Genomic DNA, 15,536 nt, shown 5'->3' on the forward strand with positions numbered 1-15,536 from the left:
CTCCAACCTTCCGATCAGAGGTCGGCTGCCACTACCACTGCACCACGGCCGCCCACAATATGTAGACATATTTATTTTTAAAAGTAGACTTTTTTTAACATTAATGCTTATTTTAACATTTTAAAAGGTCTAGATTCAAAAATATTTAACACACAAAATGTAAACATAATAATCTTTAGTCTTTTATTTTGGTAGTCCGTTTTCGGATGTTACGCAATGAACGGACTCGCGACCAGGAAGTTCCTACACAAAACTGGTTAGAAGTGCGTTTTGTTCGAAAGCTGCGTTTGTCCTTCATTAGCTTGTTTTTTTATTACGCAAATTGAATAGTAATTCGTATCTAATTTTGTAGAGCATATTTAAACGTTTTATTAAACATCTTGTGGCTGCAGTTCAGCTTTTTTGCTAAATAATGCTGCGTAATAACGTTTGTGTTAGCTGGCCCAGCTAACGAGCGAGCTAGCGTCCGATGTTGTTTTGATCATTGATTTTCCGTCTAATGCTAAAAATACTGAGCGATATTGTTTTTTTTTTCTATTGAGTCTGGTGGAATAAGATCGTTCTTATAGGTGGTAGCAACGAACAAACTAAAAATAGGGCTTGTTACTCAGTTTAGTAGACCAGCTAGCTAGTTAGCTACAGCTAACGGCTATCGTCAAACGGCGCTCACCGAGCTCTTCTCTTCCCACCCCGGTCGAGACTCTTGGGATTGGCCCCCCGGATTTTCGCCTACTGTTAACCGCACAAATCTGATGAGCTATAGAAGCTCTTTGTAAACCGGGACCAATGCGCGGGATGATGGGAACTCAAAACAGCCCCGTCAAGAGCTACGATTATCTCTTGAAATTTCTTCTGGTGGGAGACAGCGATGTGGGAAAAGGTGAAATCTTGGAAAGTTTGCAGGACGGATCTGTGGAGTCTCCTTACGTCTACAGCAGCGGTAAACATCCACTTTTGTTACCCTGTTTATTATTAAATTGTAAACCTTTAATGGCCGTCTAAGTTACTAATGTGTGGCTTGTGATCACTTAGGAATTGACTACAAGACCACCACTATTCTGCTGGATGGTAGAAGAGTTAAATTAGAGCTGTGGTAAGTTTTAAGCAAGTCAACAAAAGACGACTCGCAGTGTATTGTTGTTTTTAATGTTTCTGATTATGTGTCACAGGGACACATCAGGACAAGGCAGATTCTGCACCATCTTCAGGTCCTATTCACGTGGAGCACAGGTGATTTAAACATCAATATCCCTGTTTTTCTCTTGATGGTGTAATGCTCCGTTTCATTTAGTCCTAAAGCACCTGAATGGGTCTCTGAAACACAGTCATTAGGTCAGGAGTTTGGATTGTAGAACCTACAGCGAGATAAATATGACTTCAGTCCTGAATGTCGTGTACAGTCACTCACAATAATGAGTAAAAAGGTTTAATGAGTTTTTTAAATTTTTCTCAGTCTTACACATAATTATCAGTAAAGTTTCTCCCTGGTGTATTGACCATAAAACTGTTGGATTCAACCGCAATATGTTACTTCATGATTTGTGGCAGTTTGTTTTTATTCATTGTTATTTTTGAAAAGTTAAAAATTGTATTTACATGAATTTTAACGTTTAAATGACTGAAAATATTTGATTGTTTACAGCTGTTTTACTGTAATGTTTTATAATCAGTGCTTAGTCAGTTTGTTGTGAGACTTTCTTTTGTGCATACCAAGTTTTACACCGGAATCAAGCGGAGGATCAGATGTCGGTGTTACAAAGTAGTTTCTGTTTTGGTTATAATTATTAAAACAGAGCAGGTAAAAACATGGCAAGAACACCGCCACAGATTTTTAGGAACCTGTCCTTCCTCCCTTTTGTTAGTCGAGTAATGCTATGAAAACTTCTATTGTTTCAATTTGTTTGAAACTACAACAAAAAAAGCAGCAACACTTCCCACTGAATTATCTGGACTCTGGTTAAATTTGAATTAATTGGACTTACTTGAACTTGTTTTGTAACAGGGCATCCTTCTTGTATATGACATCACTAATGGTTGGTCATTTGATGGAATTGATCGTTGGATTCGGGAAATCGATGAGGTAATCCATTTACATTTTTGTTGGCAACAAAGAAGTATAAGAAACGCTCAGTAGAAGTGGGTATAATATATATTCATGTCACTGGAAGCCTCAGTCTTAGTAACGTCTTTTACTAGGTCAGTTATTGAAAACACATAGAAGACGTGCATTAGTTTGTGAACCCAGTTGCTTTGTTTCCTTCAGCATGCCCCAGGTGTTCCCAGGATCCTGGTAGGAAACCGACTTCACCTGGCTTTTAAACGGCAGGTCCCGACAGAGCAGGCGAGAGCCTACGCAGAAAAGAACAGCATGACGTTTTTTGAAGTCAGTCCTCTCTGCAACTTCAACGTCATCGAGTCCTTCACAGAACTGTCGCGCATTGTGCTGATGAGACACGGGATGGAAAAGTTCTGGAGGCCCAACAGAGGTGAGCCTTTTTTTTTTTCCTCTATGTATTGTCAGTTTTTTTTTTTTAACAAATTCTCAAAATAATGTTAAAAAATTTCAAGCGTTAAGTAAAAACGACAAAATTTTACAAATACATACAGAAAGACCAAATAGGATTTGAAAACAAGTTTTGACAAGGAGAAAGTAGAAGTGGGTTATATAAAAGTTTTGAGAACTCGGACAAGTGACACACACACTGTCAGCGTTTTTAGTATATTTTCTAAACCAAATAAAAATGAGAACTGTTGTGGAGATTTATATTTTTCTCAGGCTTACACCTACTGTATTTTCCGGCATATAAGTGTTTTTTGCATAGATTTGTCAGTCCTGCGACTTATGTATGATTTTTTTTCCCCCCATATTTATAACTCAACTTTTGACTGAGGCTTTAAATTTCGAAGCACTGCAACAGCGAGTCTTTCCCGTGTGCGCTCGCTCCACTCGGTGCAGGCGGAGGAACGCTGGGAAGCTAGCGGCTCCGTACGCGACGGCGCCCCGCCACCCAGGCAAAATATACCTGTTTTGACCATTAAATAAACGCGATGGGTCAGCAGTGACGCACGATAAAGGCGACATGTTTTTTCCTCTTAATGATGTTTTTGTTAACTGATGCAGTTTATTATCCGGAGCGACATATACACCGGAAAATACGGTAATTAACTCGTTTTTCTTGTTCCAGTCTTCAGCCTCCAAGACCTGTGCTGCCGTTCCATCGTCTCCTGCACACCAGTGCACCTCATCGACAAGCTGCCGCTTCCTGTTGCCATCAAATCGCACCTGAAGTCTTTCTCGATGGCCAACGGCATGAACGCCGTCATGATGCACGGACGCTCGCACTTTGTGATCAACAGCACAGCTTCTGGCAGCGGCAGTGGCGGAAGCAAAGCCAGCAGTCTCAAACGCTCCATGTCCTTCAGGCCTCCGCAGAGTCCTCCAAAGTACTCGTCGTCGTCCAAGGGGAACTGTAAAATATCGTAGTGAAGGAGCGGATCAGTCCTTGCCTCTGTGGTGCCGACGTTCAAGATGTTTTCCTCAGAGATCACAGGGCTAAGAGCATGGAGAGCGCCCAGCTGTCAGAAATGAAAATAGATGTTTCCTCTGATCTTTAGAAGCGGACATGGACAGAGGGATTGGGTTCTGTTCACTTTGTGCTTGCTGGTGCCTCTTGTGGGTGTTCGTTTAGCTGTTGTCTATAATCCAGAGGCTCGCTGTGATCAAGACTTCCCTGGGACCAACTAATGTGAACTAAGGATTATCACTTACTTCTTAACACTACAGAGATGATTTACTTTTATTGAAAAACAAATATGGTTGGGTGGTATTTAAAGCTGGACTTGAAACTGAACATATACGGACTGTGGAGGAGCACCTGGATGTTTTGATGGGTGTTCTGGGCGTTTTGTATGATACAGTATCCCATTTGCAAGCTCAGATGTTCTGCACTGTTTATTCAAAACTCAAACTATCTTAGTAAAGTTACAGAATAGGTTTGAAGCCGGCTAATCGAGCTTTCCAGACTCAAGAATTTAGGAGCTGTCCTTTTGAAAATCAGTTTTTGGGCAAATCAAAAAGTTTTGTTGTGCCCGGGCCCCCTTTGTTTCATTCATATGCACACACTTGCTGTTCTTTTATACCTCGAAATCTTGTTTCTGGTGTAACTATAAGTGGATTTGAACTCGGCGGCATGCTTTGGTTTGGTCCCAAGTTGTGAAAGATCAATATTGATGAGGAAAATTTTTTGTACAAATCAATGTACAGATCATTTGGTCTTTTACAGCGTGTTTGCCTTTAAAGTTAGCCTCGTTATGATTTTGTAAATTTGCAGGAATTTGAGGTATTTTATGTTCACGCTACGTATTTATGAATGTAAAACAGTATTCAACCGCGTATTTTCTGCAGCCACGTGAGGGATTGTGAGTTGGAAAGCTATGGGCTACATAAGATGCTATTCATCACCAGTGCTTGTTTGTTCTGCTGCTCAGTTTATTTCCCAGCATTCCTAAATGTGTTGAATAGTGGGGGGTTAAACCGTCGTGGTTCGTTTATTGTACAAGAGGTATTATAGATGCAACGGAACGAGCATATCAGAACATTATGTTAAAGCTACTTATTGCAAAGTGTAAAACTAAAGGTAAAAATTATAATGAATTGTATCACATGAAGCAGTTTGAAAGCGTTTACTCATTTTCCGAATGTTTGAAATGTGGGTCTGCGCTCAATGTAAACAAAACCTGGTTCAAACCACGTGGACGCTTCATGTGACCCAGCTACATTAGGCTGGCAAGACTTCATGACTTTGCAACAAGTATCTTTTAATCTAAACTAATTATATTCTCATTAAAAAAGCTGACTAAGTGACATTGTTATGATATAAAGGATCACCCCCACCCCCCACACCTTCGGGGTGTAAAAAGGTCACCCAGGGTGTTTCTGCATGTTTTAATGGCGCCTGTTATCTGTTGGGTGTTGAGACCAGAACTTGCGGATCACCAGAATATTTTAAAGCACTGTATGTAAACATTTGGTTGCTGGTGAAGGTAAGACCCAACATGAACGTTTTGTTTCCATGGAAACCTTTAAAATAAATAAAGAGTACACTGCCTGTTGCATCACTATTATCATTTAGGCATTCTTCGGGAATTATGGGAATATACCCCCCCCCCCCCCCAGCTGCTAGTGCTCAAGTGCATTAAAACCCGTGGGAGGAGGGACATGATATGTGTGTGTGTGTGTGTGGGGGGGGGGGGGTTGAATTGATTAGTTGCTCCCTCGGTATTGGCCAGTTTTTGGATAACGGGCTGCAGCGCGTGAATGCGCCGCGGTCAGAAGTCACGGGAAGGTTGCAGGGGTCACCGCCAATGAAAGGATGGAGGGGGAGGGGGGCAGCTTCACTTCCAAGCCCTGCCTGAAATATGACTCGCACTGTTCAAAATATGCCGCTTTCCCTTCTTCCCACCTGACCGCCGGGAAGTTGACCCCCTTGTCTAGACGAGAGGGGCGCGCGCGGTGCGTTCAGGGAGACGTGATGCGACACGCCTCGTGTCCAGCGCCGCGGGGACCTTTTGCTGGCTTTGTGCAAGAAAACCAGTGTATGCAACCATCTGGACTCGTGCACGAGAACTTTAAAAATCCATAAATAATAAAAAAAAAAACGCGTCTGAAGCGCATTCATGGACATATTCCTACTTCCGTGCGCGCGGCTGCTCACGCTGCTTTTGATGTTTTTACAATGTTTGTCCAGTTGTGCAGCTCCTGGTGTCGATTCATAAAAGTTTCAGACACTAGCAGAGCGAGAGGGTGGGGGGTCCCCCCCCTCCATTCACACTTCCCAGAAAGGCTCCTGTTGCGTCTTCCTCCCTCATTGTGCAGCAGTTCGCTTCCATCGCGCGCGTTCGGACAACTCCTCCAAGCTGCACACACAACTGATCATCCTCTGCAGAGCCAAGAGGGATGGAATTACTCGCTTTGCGTCTCATTCTAAACAACAACAATGTGTGAAACCCCTCTGCGTCTCCACGAAGACAAACGCTTGGTTTGGCACGACGCAGCCTGCCCGAACAAGCCGCTGACAGGATGGACGCACGCGTGTGTCCTGGTGCTCCTGGCGTGCGACTTTCTGGAGTTTTCTTTGTGCGCGAGTGTGGCAGGATCCAGAGTGGAACACGAAGGGTTCTGCCCCAACATGCTGAACTCGAACCTTTGGGTCGATGCGCAGAGCACCTGCGAGAGGGACTGCAACGTGGATGAGGTGAGATCATCTAAAACCAACAGCCATGACGAAACTTTGGTACAGGGTGGGGCCATTTAAAACTCTACCCCATGTATGAAAACCAAACTAGCGTGAAGAGTTTACTCAAGTAGTTTTGAAATGCAGGTCCACACTCAATGTAAACAAAGCATCATATGGCTGACTTCTCCAAACACCCGCTTAGTGAAGATCTTAAGGTGGAAATATCAGTGAATCTGCTATTTAGCAAGAAAGAAATGACTGAAATATCAAGGATCATGTGCCATAAATATATAGCACCAAACACAAATGGCTTCTGCTAAACTTTTTTTTTGGACTAGAATGTTTAATTTGTCACATTTTCAGCTGAAGGTAAACAAAAACCTGAATTTGTCTTACAAACTTTTAAGGGCATAAATCATTGGTGGAGGAAAATTGTGTGCAGATTGAGTTTATTAGTTCCTGATTTTTTATTTTTGGTCCAGTCTTCATGACTTTGAAATTAGTACCTTTAAGTTATCAAACCTTATCTTGAGGTGGACGCTAACTAAAATGTTCAATTGTCAAACGGTACTCCATGTAAATGATGCAGACCCCTTCATATCCAGTCTGGTCCTGAAGTCTAGGTCAAGAGTTTTATCTGTCTAATTTTAGTGACCGTGTTCTAAACACCAAGTATTTGGTTCTAAAATACACAAAAAGTTGTGATGTCTTGTGCAAGCCCCTTTGTTCTTAGTCATTGTGTTTTCATAAACTTAAATTCTTTTCATCCCTTAATTTTGGAATATTGGAAATAAACCATCAATTAAAAGTGCAGGAAAAGATCAAGTTAAATTGGAAGCAAGTAGTTGCCTTCAAACCATCATGGACTGTGTTTGCAGAAGCCATTGTGATCTGTGGTGTGAACAGGGAACAGGTGGAAGAGAACTTGGAGAGGTGGATCTAACAAAGATAAGTCAGGTACTAGAGGACCTGACTTATCTTTGTTAGATTTTTCTACCTGGATTATTGAGCATGCATCAGGATATTTAGAGAGGTGGAGGTATCCAAATGATACTACACTTAATCTTAGCCAAAAGGCTGAGAAGCGATTAGAGGTATGCACTTGAAAGAAGAGGAATGAAAGTCAGCCGTAGTAAGACGGAGTACACGTGTGTAAATGAGAGGGAGGCCGGTGGAACAGTGAGGCTACAAGGAGCAGAGGTCACAAAGGTGCAGGACTTCAAGTACTTGGGGTCCACTGTCCAGGAAAATGGGGAATGTGGTAAAGAGGTGAAGAAGAGAGTCCAGTCAGGATGGAGTGGATGGAGAAAAGTTTCAGGAGTGATTTGTGACAAAATGGTGTCAGCATGATCAAAGGAAAAGTTTACAAGACAGTTAAGACCAGCTGTTGTATGGTCTGGCAGTGGCTTTGACAAAAAGACAGAGAAAGAACTGGAAGTGGCAGAAATGAAGATGTTGAGGTTCTCCTTAGGAGTGACAAGGATGGATAAGATTAGGAATGAGATCATCAGTGGTACAGCACAGGTTGAACAACTGGGAGATAAAGTTAGAAAGGACAGACTGAGATGGTTTGGACATGTCCAGAGGAGGGACAGTGGGTATAATGACAGAGGGATGCTAGAAATGCAATTGCCAGGAAAAAGACAAAGAGGAGATATGGATGCAGTTAGAGGACATGGAGGTAGTTGAGTGAGGACAGAGTTAGATGGAGAAGGATGACTCGCTGAGGAGGGAAAAGTCGATAGAAGAGGTTACCTCAAAAAAACATTGCTCTAGGGTTGGGGCTAGAACTGATGGTTCAGAGACTAAATGCACCCCCAGCATCTAAACTTTGGCTCATTTTCTTTTCTTCTTGTATTAAACTGTTGGTTGAATTTTGCTTTTTGTTCAGGACTGTGCTGATTTTGAGAAATGCTGCACTAATGTGTGTGGCCTCAACAGCTGCGTCGCTGCTCGTTTTTCTGATGGTACCCCTGCTCAGCCGGATGGAACCAGTGGCGGGAATGGAGATACATCCCCTGCCTCTACGGCGACCTGTGAGGGCTTCATCTGCAGCCAGCAAGGAGCGACCTGTGACATCTGGGATGGACAACCTGTGTGCAAGTGCCAGGACCGATGTGAGAAAGAGCCCAACTTCACCTGCGCGTCAGATGGCCTCACCTACTTCAACCGGTGCTACATGGATGCAGAAGCCTGCATCCGTGGGGTGATTTTAACTGTGACTCCATGTCGCTTCTACCTCGCCGGTCCCCATACAAGTCCAATCCCTCAGGACACAACTGTTAATCCCACCCCAACAATCTCTAAGGAGGATCCCATGCCCCCTACGCTGTATTCCAACCCCCACCACCAATCCATCTATGTTGGAGGCACAGTCAACTTCCACTGTGACGTCATTGGAGTCCCCAGACCTGATGTCACATGGGAGAAACAAAGTGATCGGCGTGAACGGCTAGTTATGAAGCCCGACCAGATGTATGGCAACGTGGTTATAACAAACATTGGACAACTCGTCGTTTATAATGCCCAGGTGTGGGACACGGGCATATACACATGCATCGCAAGGAATTCTGTCGGAGTGCTTCGTGCGGACTATCCTTTGTCTGTTATTCGCCGAGCAGACGATGACTTCTCTGAAGATCCTGAGATGCCAATGGGGCGTCCATTTTCCCCCGCAGACTGCCTGACTGAAGTCGACCTGAGAGTCTGCAGCGGAGAACGACACGTCGACTGGTTTTATGATGGCAAGCTGGGCTCCTGCATGACCTTCAACAATGGTGGCTGTGATGACAGTCGCAACCGTTTTGAGACGTATGAAGAGTGCAAAGCATCCTGCCAGAGAGAGGGGATGGGGATCTGCTCCCTGCCAGCGGTTCAGGGTCCCTGCAAAAACTGGGAGGCACGTTGGGCCTGGAATTCGTTAATGAAGCAGTGCCAGGCCTTTGCTTTTGGTGGATGCCACGGGAACGACAACAACTTCCACACCAAGAAGGAGTGCGAAGCAAACTGTCCACAACCTAAACGGAGGCCATGCAGGACTTGTCGGATGAGGGGGAAAATGATGCCCAGCTTGTGCCGCAGCGACTTTGCCATCGTCGGGCGGCTGATGGAGCTTGTTGAGGATCTGGACTCTGGCTTAGCTCGCTTTAGCTTGGAAGAAGTCCTGAGGGATGAAAAGATGGGCCTGACTTTCTTCAGTACCAAACACCTGGAGGTGACCATCACCAAGATTGACTGGAGCTGTCCCTGCCCCAACATCACCATTGAGGAAAACCCTCTGTTGGTGATGGGAACGGTGCAGGACGGCATGGCCATCATCCAGTCAGACAGCTACGTCAAAGCCATAACTGAACGCAGACTCAAAAAGCTGCGGGATGCTATAAATAAAAAGTCGTGTGAGACGATGTAAAAGGACGGACTTTTTGGCACAAAGAAGCTGATGTCAAACATCATTTTACAAAACATTCTTGAAAACAGCATTTTAATATTCTCAAGTGTACGGCACTCAACTTTTATTACATTCTAGATGCGAACTCATTTGGAAAGGTTTTATTAACTTTAAATAACGTCTTGATATACGCGTACATGTTTTTTGTATTGTGAGAAAAGAACAGCTAGAGTAACAGCTAAACAAGCTGGTTATGTTCCATGTTTTCTTGTGACACTTAGGTTTTTTTGTCATTGCATTTTCTTTACTCTAGCTATCTACATGTGTCTATTTATGTTTTATGTATTGTATTATTATTAACCACGTCTTGAAATCACTTCTGCTGAGTAATTTCATTATTTAAAATAAAGAATAACATACAGATGGTTGTCTTGGGCCTAATAAAATACACAGGTAAGATGTTTGGAAGTCTAACTCAACCGTGCAAAACAAAACGAACGGTCATAGAGAAAAACAATTCAGATTAAAACAATATCAATGTGCGTTTAATTACAGCGCTAACGTGATTCATTTATGATTTTAAAAACATGGAGCCACGTATCTGTGCTTAAAGTTGAATATAAGGCGGTTAGATCTCGCGGCTCCAAATCTGGTCTTCATGCTGAGATTTACCATCAGGAGACCTCACACCAAACTCTCCTTCCTGAACAGGATGCATTTGTTGTTTGCTGGCATATCCACCTAGAACAAAATACTTATCACCCACCTGCAAAGACTATATTAAATTTGCTTTCAATAAAATTTGGGTTGGGTTCTCATATACGATGGAGTATTAGGACCACGCTAAGGGAAAAAAAAAAATTACATTATGAACGAGAATAAAGTCATAGTATTAAAAAATTAAAGTCATACGACAATAATGTCATATTATTACGAGAATAAAATTGTAGTATTATGAGAATATTCATAATATTAAAGAGAATAAAGTCGTACAAGAATAATTTCAAGCTATTATGAGAATAAACTCGTAATATTACGAGAATAAAGTTGAAATAACACAAGAATAAAATCATAATATTACGAGAATAAAGATGTAATATGAGAATAAACTCGTTATATTATGATAATAATCTCAAAATATCACAAGAATAAACTCGTAATATTACAATAATAAAGTTGAACTAACACAAGAATAAAGTCACAATATTATGAGAATAAACTCGTAATATTCTCAGAACTCTGACACGAAAAATTAAGTCTTGCACTAAAATGATGAATGTTGACGTCAGCAGTACAATAGAAGTGGGGCCCTGTGCACTGTTGCATATGGATTCTTATGATAAACTGGCTGCATTGCATTTAGACGTGACATAATGTGGATGGAGGCATATTTCACAGTGACCCAAAAGTGATCGTGGACTACTTCATAAACACAGTGACTCGCATTGGAGGCTGTCCACAGCAGGTGTGAGCCGACCCAGGACAGGATGTATTACGACTTTATTCATGTAATAATTCTCATAATATTAGGACTTTATTCTCGTAATATTATTACTTTATCTTGTATTTCACCTATATTCTCATATTTTGACTTTAATCTTGTAATACAGTATTATGACTTTATTCTAGTAATATTTTGACTTTATTCTTAATATTTTGACTTTATCCTCGTAATATTATGACTTTATTCTCGTAATATTATGACTTTATTCTTGTAATATTTCAACATTATTCTTAATATTTTGACTTTATTCTCGTAATATTATGACTATTTTCCTAATATTATGACTATCCTCATAATATTTTAACTTTATTCTCATAATATTATGACTATTCTCATAATACAACTTTATTCTTGTAATGTTACGACTTTATTCTCATAATTTTAAGACTTTTTTTCTCGTATTTTTTTTTTTCTTAGCGTGGCCCTAATACTCTGTCGTACTCATATGAGCTGAATACTTACTATTTTTTCCATGAACAAACCATTTTTTTGTGCTAAGGAGCTGAGAAACGAGATATCCTTGAGGCCCCACTCTGGGTTCCTGGAAGACAAAATGTCAATTTAAGAATGTATTCGTTCATTTTTTTTAAAATCTCATTTATCTTTAAAATGCAAACATTGAGCAGGTATTGTTGTGATATGAAACAGATGCTTCTGTGGGGGTCATGTATTTTCACAGGACTATCACCACCCTCCCCTCCCAACTTTAGGAGAAATAAACCAAAGAGTGCCTTGCCTCTGCCGTAGACTGAAGTCGAAGTCAACGTTACTCTGAGGGGTGATGTGACCATTCACTGCATATGGCTGAAAGAGAACACCATATAGTGGTAATTATAACATTTTTAATGTTGATGTTAAATAACAGCACAAAATGTTTGTCACTTACCCCGTATGTCACAAGAAGACCTTGTGGCTTCAACAGCACCGCAGCTCCTTTGAATAAACCCTTAATGGAAAAATAGGCTGGAGTCATGTCGCATGCAGTGAGGGTTTAATTATAAAATCTTTCTGTTCATAGTCTCTCTTATAGATTAAAAAACAGATTCTAAAAAGCCTCAGACCGTTATGATTGGAGTTATGCATCTTGAGAATGTAAAAATACTCTGACATGGCTTTAATTTCCTCAGCAGACATTTTGACTTCCAAAGAGCAGGGAAAGGACGTGTGCATTGATGAGAGCACAACTAGCATGCACATCTGCAGAAGTGGAAAGCAGACCTCGTTAATACACCAGGGTATTCCCTACTTGGCCTGCTGCGATCAAGGCCGGTTCCTCTTTATGTGCCTTGAACACCGGAATAAGTCAATACATGAGTGAAGCCAAACCAGGTGAGTTTGTTTGAGATATATAATATTTATCAGATAAATTAAAATGTTCTTAAACAACAAAACCTACTTAAATCGTCATGCTTCTGTTGCTACTCTCACAGGGTCTGCCCGCTTGTTTATGAGAATACTAATTATTGATTTAAAGAGTATTGGGAAGCTGGTATTTAAGCTGTTATAAGACTATGTTTCAGCAATAATCTCAAAATTATTCATGTTAAAGAAATATTGCTACAGAAAATACAGTGATGAATATCTGTAAAAAAAGCCGTTAAGGCTTTCCAGCATAACTTGAAAGCAAATTTCCCTGTTTTCCCTGAGTAAATCCTGACATTCCAGGAGATATTTCAGTCAAACAAAACGCTCAGAACTAGAGTAGTACACTGTAACGTATGGTACATGGCAATTATTCCTAATAATTAATTACGTATACTGTGTAGTATAACATGAGATACTAAAAAGCCACTATAGCCAATCAGGAATGATACATATGCACACTGTAGAAGCAGGACATGACTCAATGAAACTAGAATAATACATGCATTTATTTTATTAACCTTTATTTAACCAGGCCAATCCCACGGAGATCACAGATCTCTTGTTTTGCAAGGGAGGCCTGGGTCTGAAGGCGGTCTAACGTGCATGAGTTCCTGGAGAAAAACTACGCAAACACAAGAAAAATATGTAAACCCCATGCAGAAAGACCCCCAGGTCCAAAGCAGGGATTGAACTCAGGGACCTTCTTGCTGTGACGCATCAGTGCTAAATACGTGCTTCCACAATGTCAGAAAGATCATTTTCTAACCAGTAGATGAGTGTTCACATTCCCTGAGTTTTCCTGGATTGTTGTGAACATGTGAAAGTCATTTTCAAAGTTGTCTTTGCCGACAAAACAAACAAACCCCTAAATACCCCATTTAAAGGGTGGGATCAGGGATGTTTAACTGGAGTGGTGAAATGTGCTTACTGGGCATAATTTGCTGGCTCCTATTAAATAAAACTCTGGATTTACCTTATTATTATTAGCTAATGAATTCCGAAGTTTTCTATAATGTTTTATTTGCAAACTTATATGCCATTTTCATGGAGTTTAGCTTTTGTTTGGGTGATACTCGGTGCAAATATCTACAACTATACAAAATAAGAGACCAGAGTTTTCAGGGTGCTGGTTTTGTTGTTAAAGAAAAGCTCGGCTTCACGTGAAACCTGAACAATCTGCATTCTAGAGATGCACAAAGGTAAATATTTCTGTAGTGATGGGAACGGCAGTTCTTTCGAGTGCACTGAATCCCAAGAATCAGTTCGTTAAAAATGATTCGTTCATTTGAACGAATCGTTCGTGAACGACAGATCACTAGTTCTACCTCTGTACAAGCCATAGGAGAAATATGGATCATGTTGATGTTGAGCACCAGGTCCAGGCTCTCTGGTTGAGTCCCTCCCCAGTACTGATGGGGTTGAGAAGCATCCAGGTGGATGGCAGGCTTCACATTGTTCAGCTTGTGGTGAGCTCTGTACGCTTCTATACTGAGAATGGACACAAAAGACACCATTGTTATCTCCGGCTCACTAAAACAAAGCGCACATGACCAGCGGCATAAAAAGTAAACATGTTTAAAAGGCCAATCTTTTCCTCTTCATAATGAAGGCATAAATAAAAATATCGAACTTTACATGACCAAAAATGAGCTTCGTGAATTGTTTACCTGGCCAGAGAATGGCGGTCATACTCTGAGGGTTGCCAGGTGATGTTCCGCAGGGCTTGTGCGAAGTGAACGACGTGCTGGCCGGTCCCGGAGGACACCTCCAGAGCCAGCAGAGGTCTGTCGGTGTTCACATGGTCCCGGAGCACCGCCAGGATGGGCTCCTTGTTCCTCTCTGCCGCGGCGGCGTTCAGCATCGTGCCAAGGCCCGAGTTCAGCCGTCGAGTTACACGGAATAATTGATGGAACCACTCCAGCTAGCTCGGCTTTAGACCACTCTGAGCTGAAACAACGGACACGAGCGCTTTTTTTTTAATAGTATAAATGAGCCGACTTCCGCGTTACGTCACGTGTCTGGCCTTAGAGCCAATCAGAACACAGGGCGGGCACAAAGAACAAAAAACATAAAAATAGATATTTATTCCAAAAATAAACTTTATATTTTGTGGTTTTGAGCCAGAATAACATACATTTGTTTCCTCACTACACTCCCCCGTTTGTTTGGAAAACGTAAAACTATTTTAATACAAACTGAATCTTTCCTAGACATTTATGCAAATATTAATAAGTCTCTAGTTAAAAATAATACTATTAGGTAAATTAAGATTGAGTCAAATTAGTCTTTAATATTCGTCAACATCTAATTGATTTAATTCAATGTATAAACTGAGCACAACCAACATATTTGGATTTCATTTGATTGCATGATTTTAAGAGTTGTGGATTATTTTTTATTATCAAAATAAAGTTCTCGAGTATAAGCAGAGTGTCTGGTTGTGACCACATCAGCCCAGAAATCTCACAAGACAAGTGTATCTTTATGATTTGCTTTCCTTCGAATCTGAGATACTTGAAATTACTGATGCTTGTTGAACTTATTTATCATCGAAGAAAATTTAGTGGATGTTCTCATTTCCTTCTTACTTTTTTTATGTATTTACAAACACATTTTATGTTCTTGTTGTTTACTTGGCCAAATGGTTTACCTGTTGGAAACCTGTAAATATTAATGTTTTGTGATATGTTGACTAAAGTTTCTGTTTTACATGTATACATTGAAAAAAAAAAACAACAACAAAAAAAAAACATTTTACATAAACTATTTGTTTATTATGGGAAAATAGCATTCAGGTATATATTCTATCTCACAAGATGCACATTTTCTCACAAATAAGCATAAAATGTAATAACTTAAGGATTTAATGTGAGTAAAAAAAGAGGTGTGCATTAATCAAAATTGAGGGACCAAGTTTGGAAAACACAAACAACAAAAACGTGGTGGTCAAACTGGCAAAGCAATGGTGGGCAAAGTATTCACTAGCATAGAGGATATCACTACTTCAGTTAAATATTTTAATCTTTTTTAGGAGAGCCAGAAT

General features: G+C 40.9%; 3 protein-coding genes across 4 annotated transcripts; 2 read left to right on the plus strand and 1 right to left on the minus strand.

Moving 5' to 3' along the window:
• The first annotated feature begins 217 nt into the window (after positions 1-217).
• LOC119422338 (ras-related protein Rab-40C) lies at positions 218-3,865 on the plus strand. Of its 2 annotated transcripts, XM_037689694.1 has the most exons (7): positions 221-263; positions 617-940; positions 1,033-1,093; positions 1,170-1,230; positions 2,003-2,080; positions 2,264-2,486; positions 3,186-3,865. In XM_037689694.1, the coding sequence occupies exons 2-7, from the start codon at positions 787-789 to the stop codon at positions 3,482-3,484; spliced, it is 876 nt and encodes a 291-aa protein (XP_037545622.1). In that variant the 5' UTR covers positions 221-263; positions 617-786; the 3' UTR covers positions 3,485-3,865. The 2 variants fall into 2 exon arrangements, with proteins under 2 accessions (XP_037545621.1, XP_037545622.1); XM_037689693.1 differs by having other exon boundaries at positions 218-940.
• A 2,131-nt stretch (positions 3,866-5,996) lies between these two features.
• wfikkn1 (WAP, follistatin/kazal, immunoglobulin, kunitz and netrin domain containing 1) lies at positions 5,997-9,645 on the plus strand. The gene is made up of 2 exons (XM_037689692.1): positions 5,997-6,254; positions 8,128-9,645. The coding sequence occupies exons 1-2, from the start codon at positions 5,997-5,999 to the stop codon at positions 9,643-9,645; spliced, it is 1,776 nt and encodes a 591-aa protein (XP_037545620.1).
• Positions 9,646-9,753: 108 nt separating this feature from the next.
• Positions 9,754-14,491, minus strand: mettl26 (methyltransferase like 26). The gene is made up of 6 exons (XM_037689695.1): positions 14,161-14,491; positions 13,819-13,981; positions 12,015-12,074; positions 11,865-11,932; positions 11,591-11,669; positions 9,754-10,365 (listed from the first exon to the last, which is right to left on the minus strand). The coding sequence occupies exons 1-6, from the start codon at positions 14,352-14,354 to the stop codon at positions 10,309-10,311; spliced, it is 621 nt and encodes a 206-aa protein (XP_037545623.1). The 5' UTR covers positions 14,355-14,491; the 3' UTR covers positions 9,754-10,308.
• Positions 14,492-15,536: the final 1,045 nt, after the last annotated feature.

Source organism: Nematolebias whitei, chromosome 16 (assembly GCF_014905685.2).
Source record: "Nematolebias whitei isolate Nwh7 chromosome 16, NemWhi1, whole genome shotgun sequence".
Taxonomy (NCBI): Eukaryota; Metazoa; Chordata; class Actinopteri; order Cyprinodontiformes; family Rivulidae; genus Nematolebias; species Nematolebias whitei.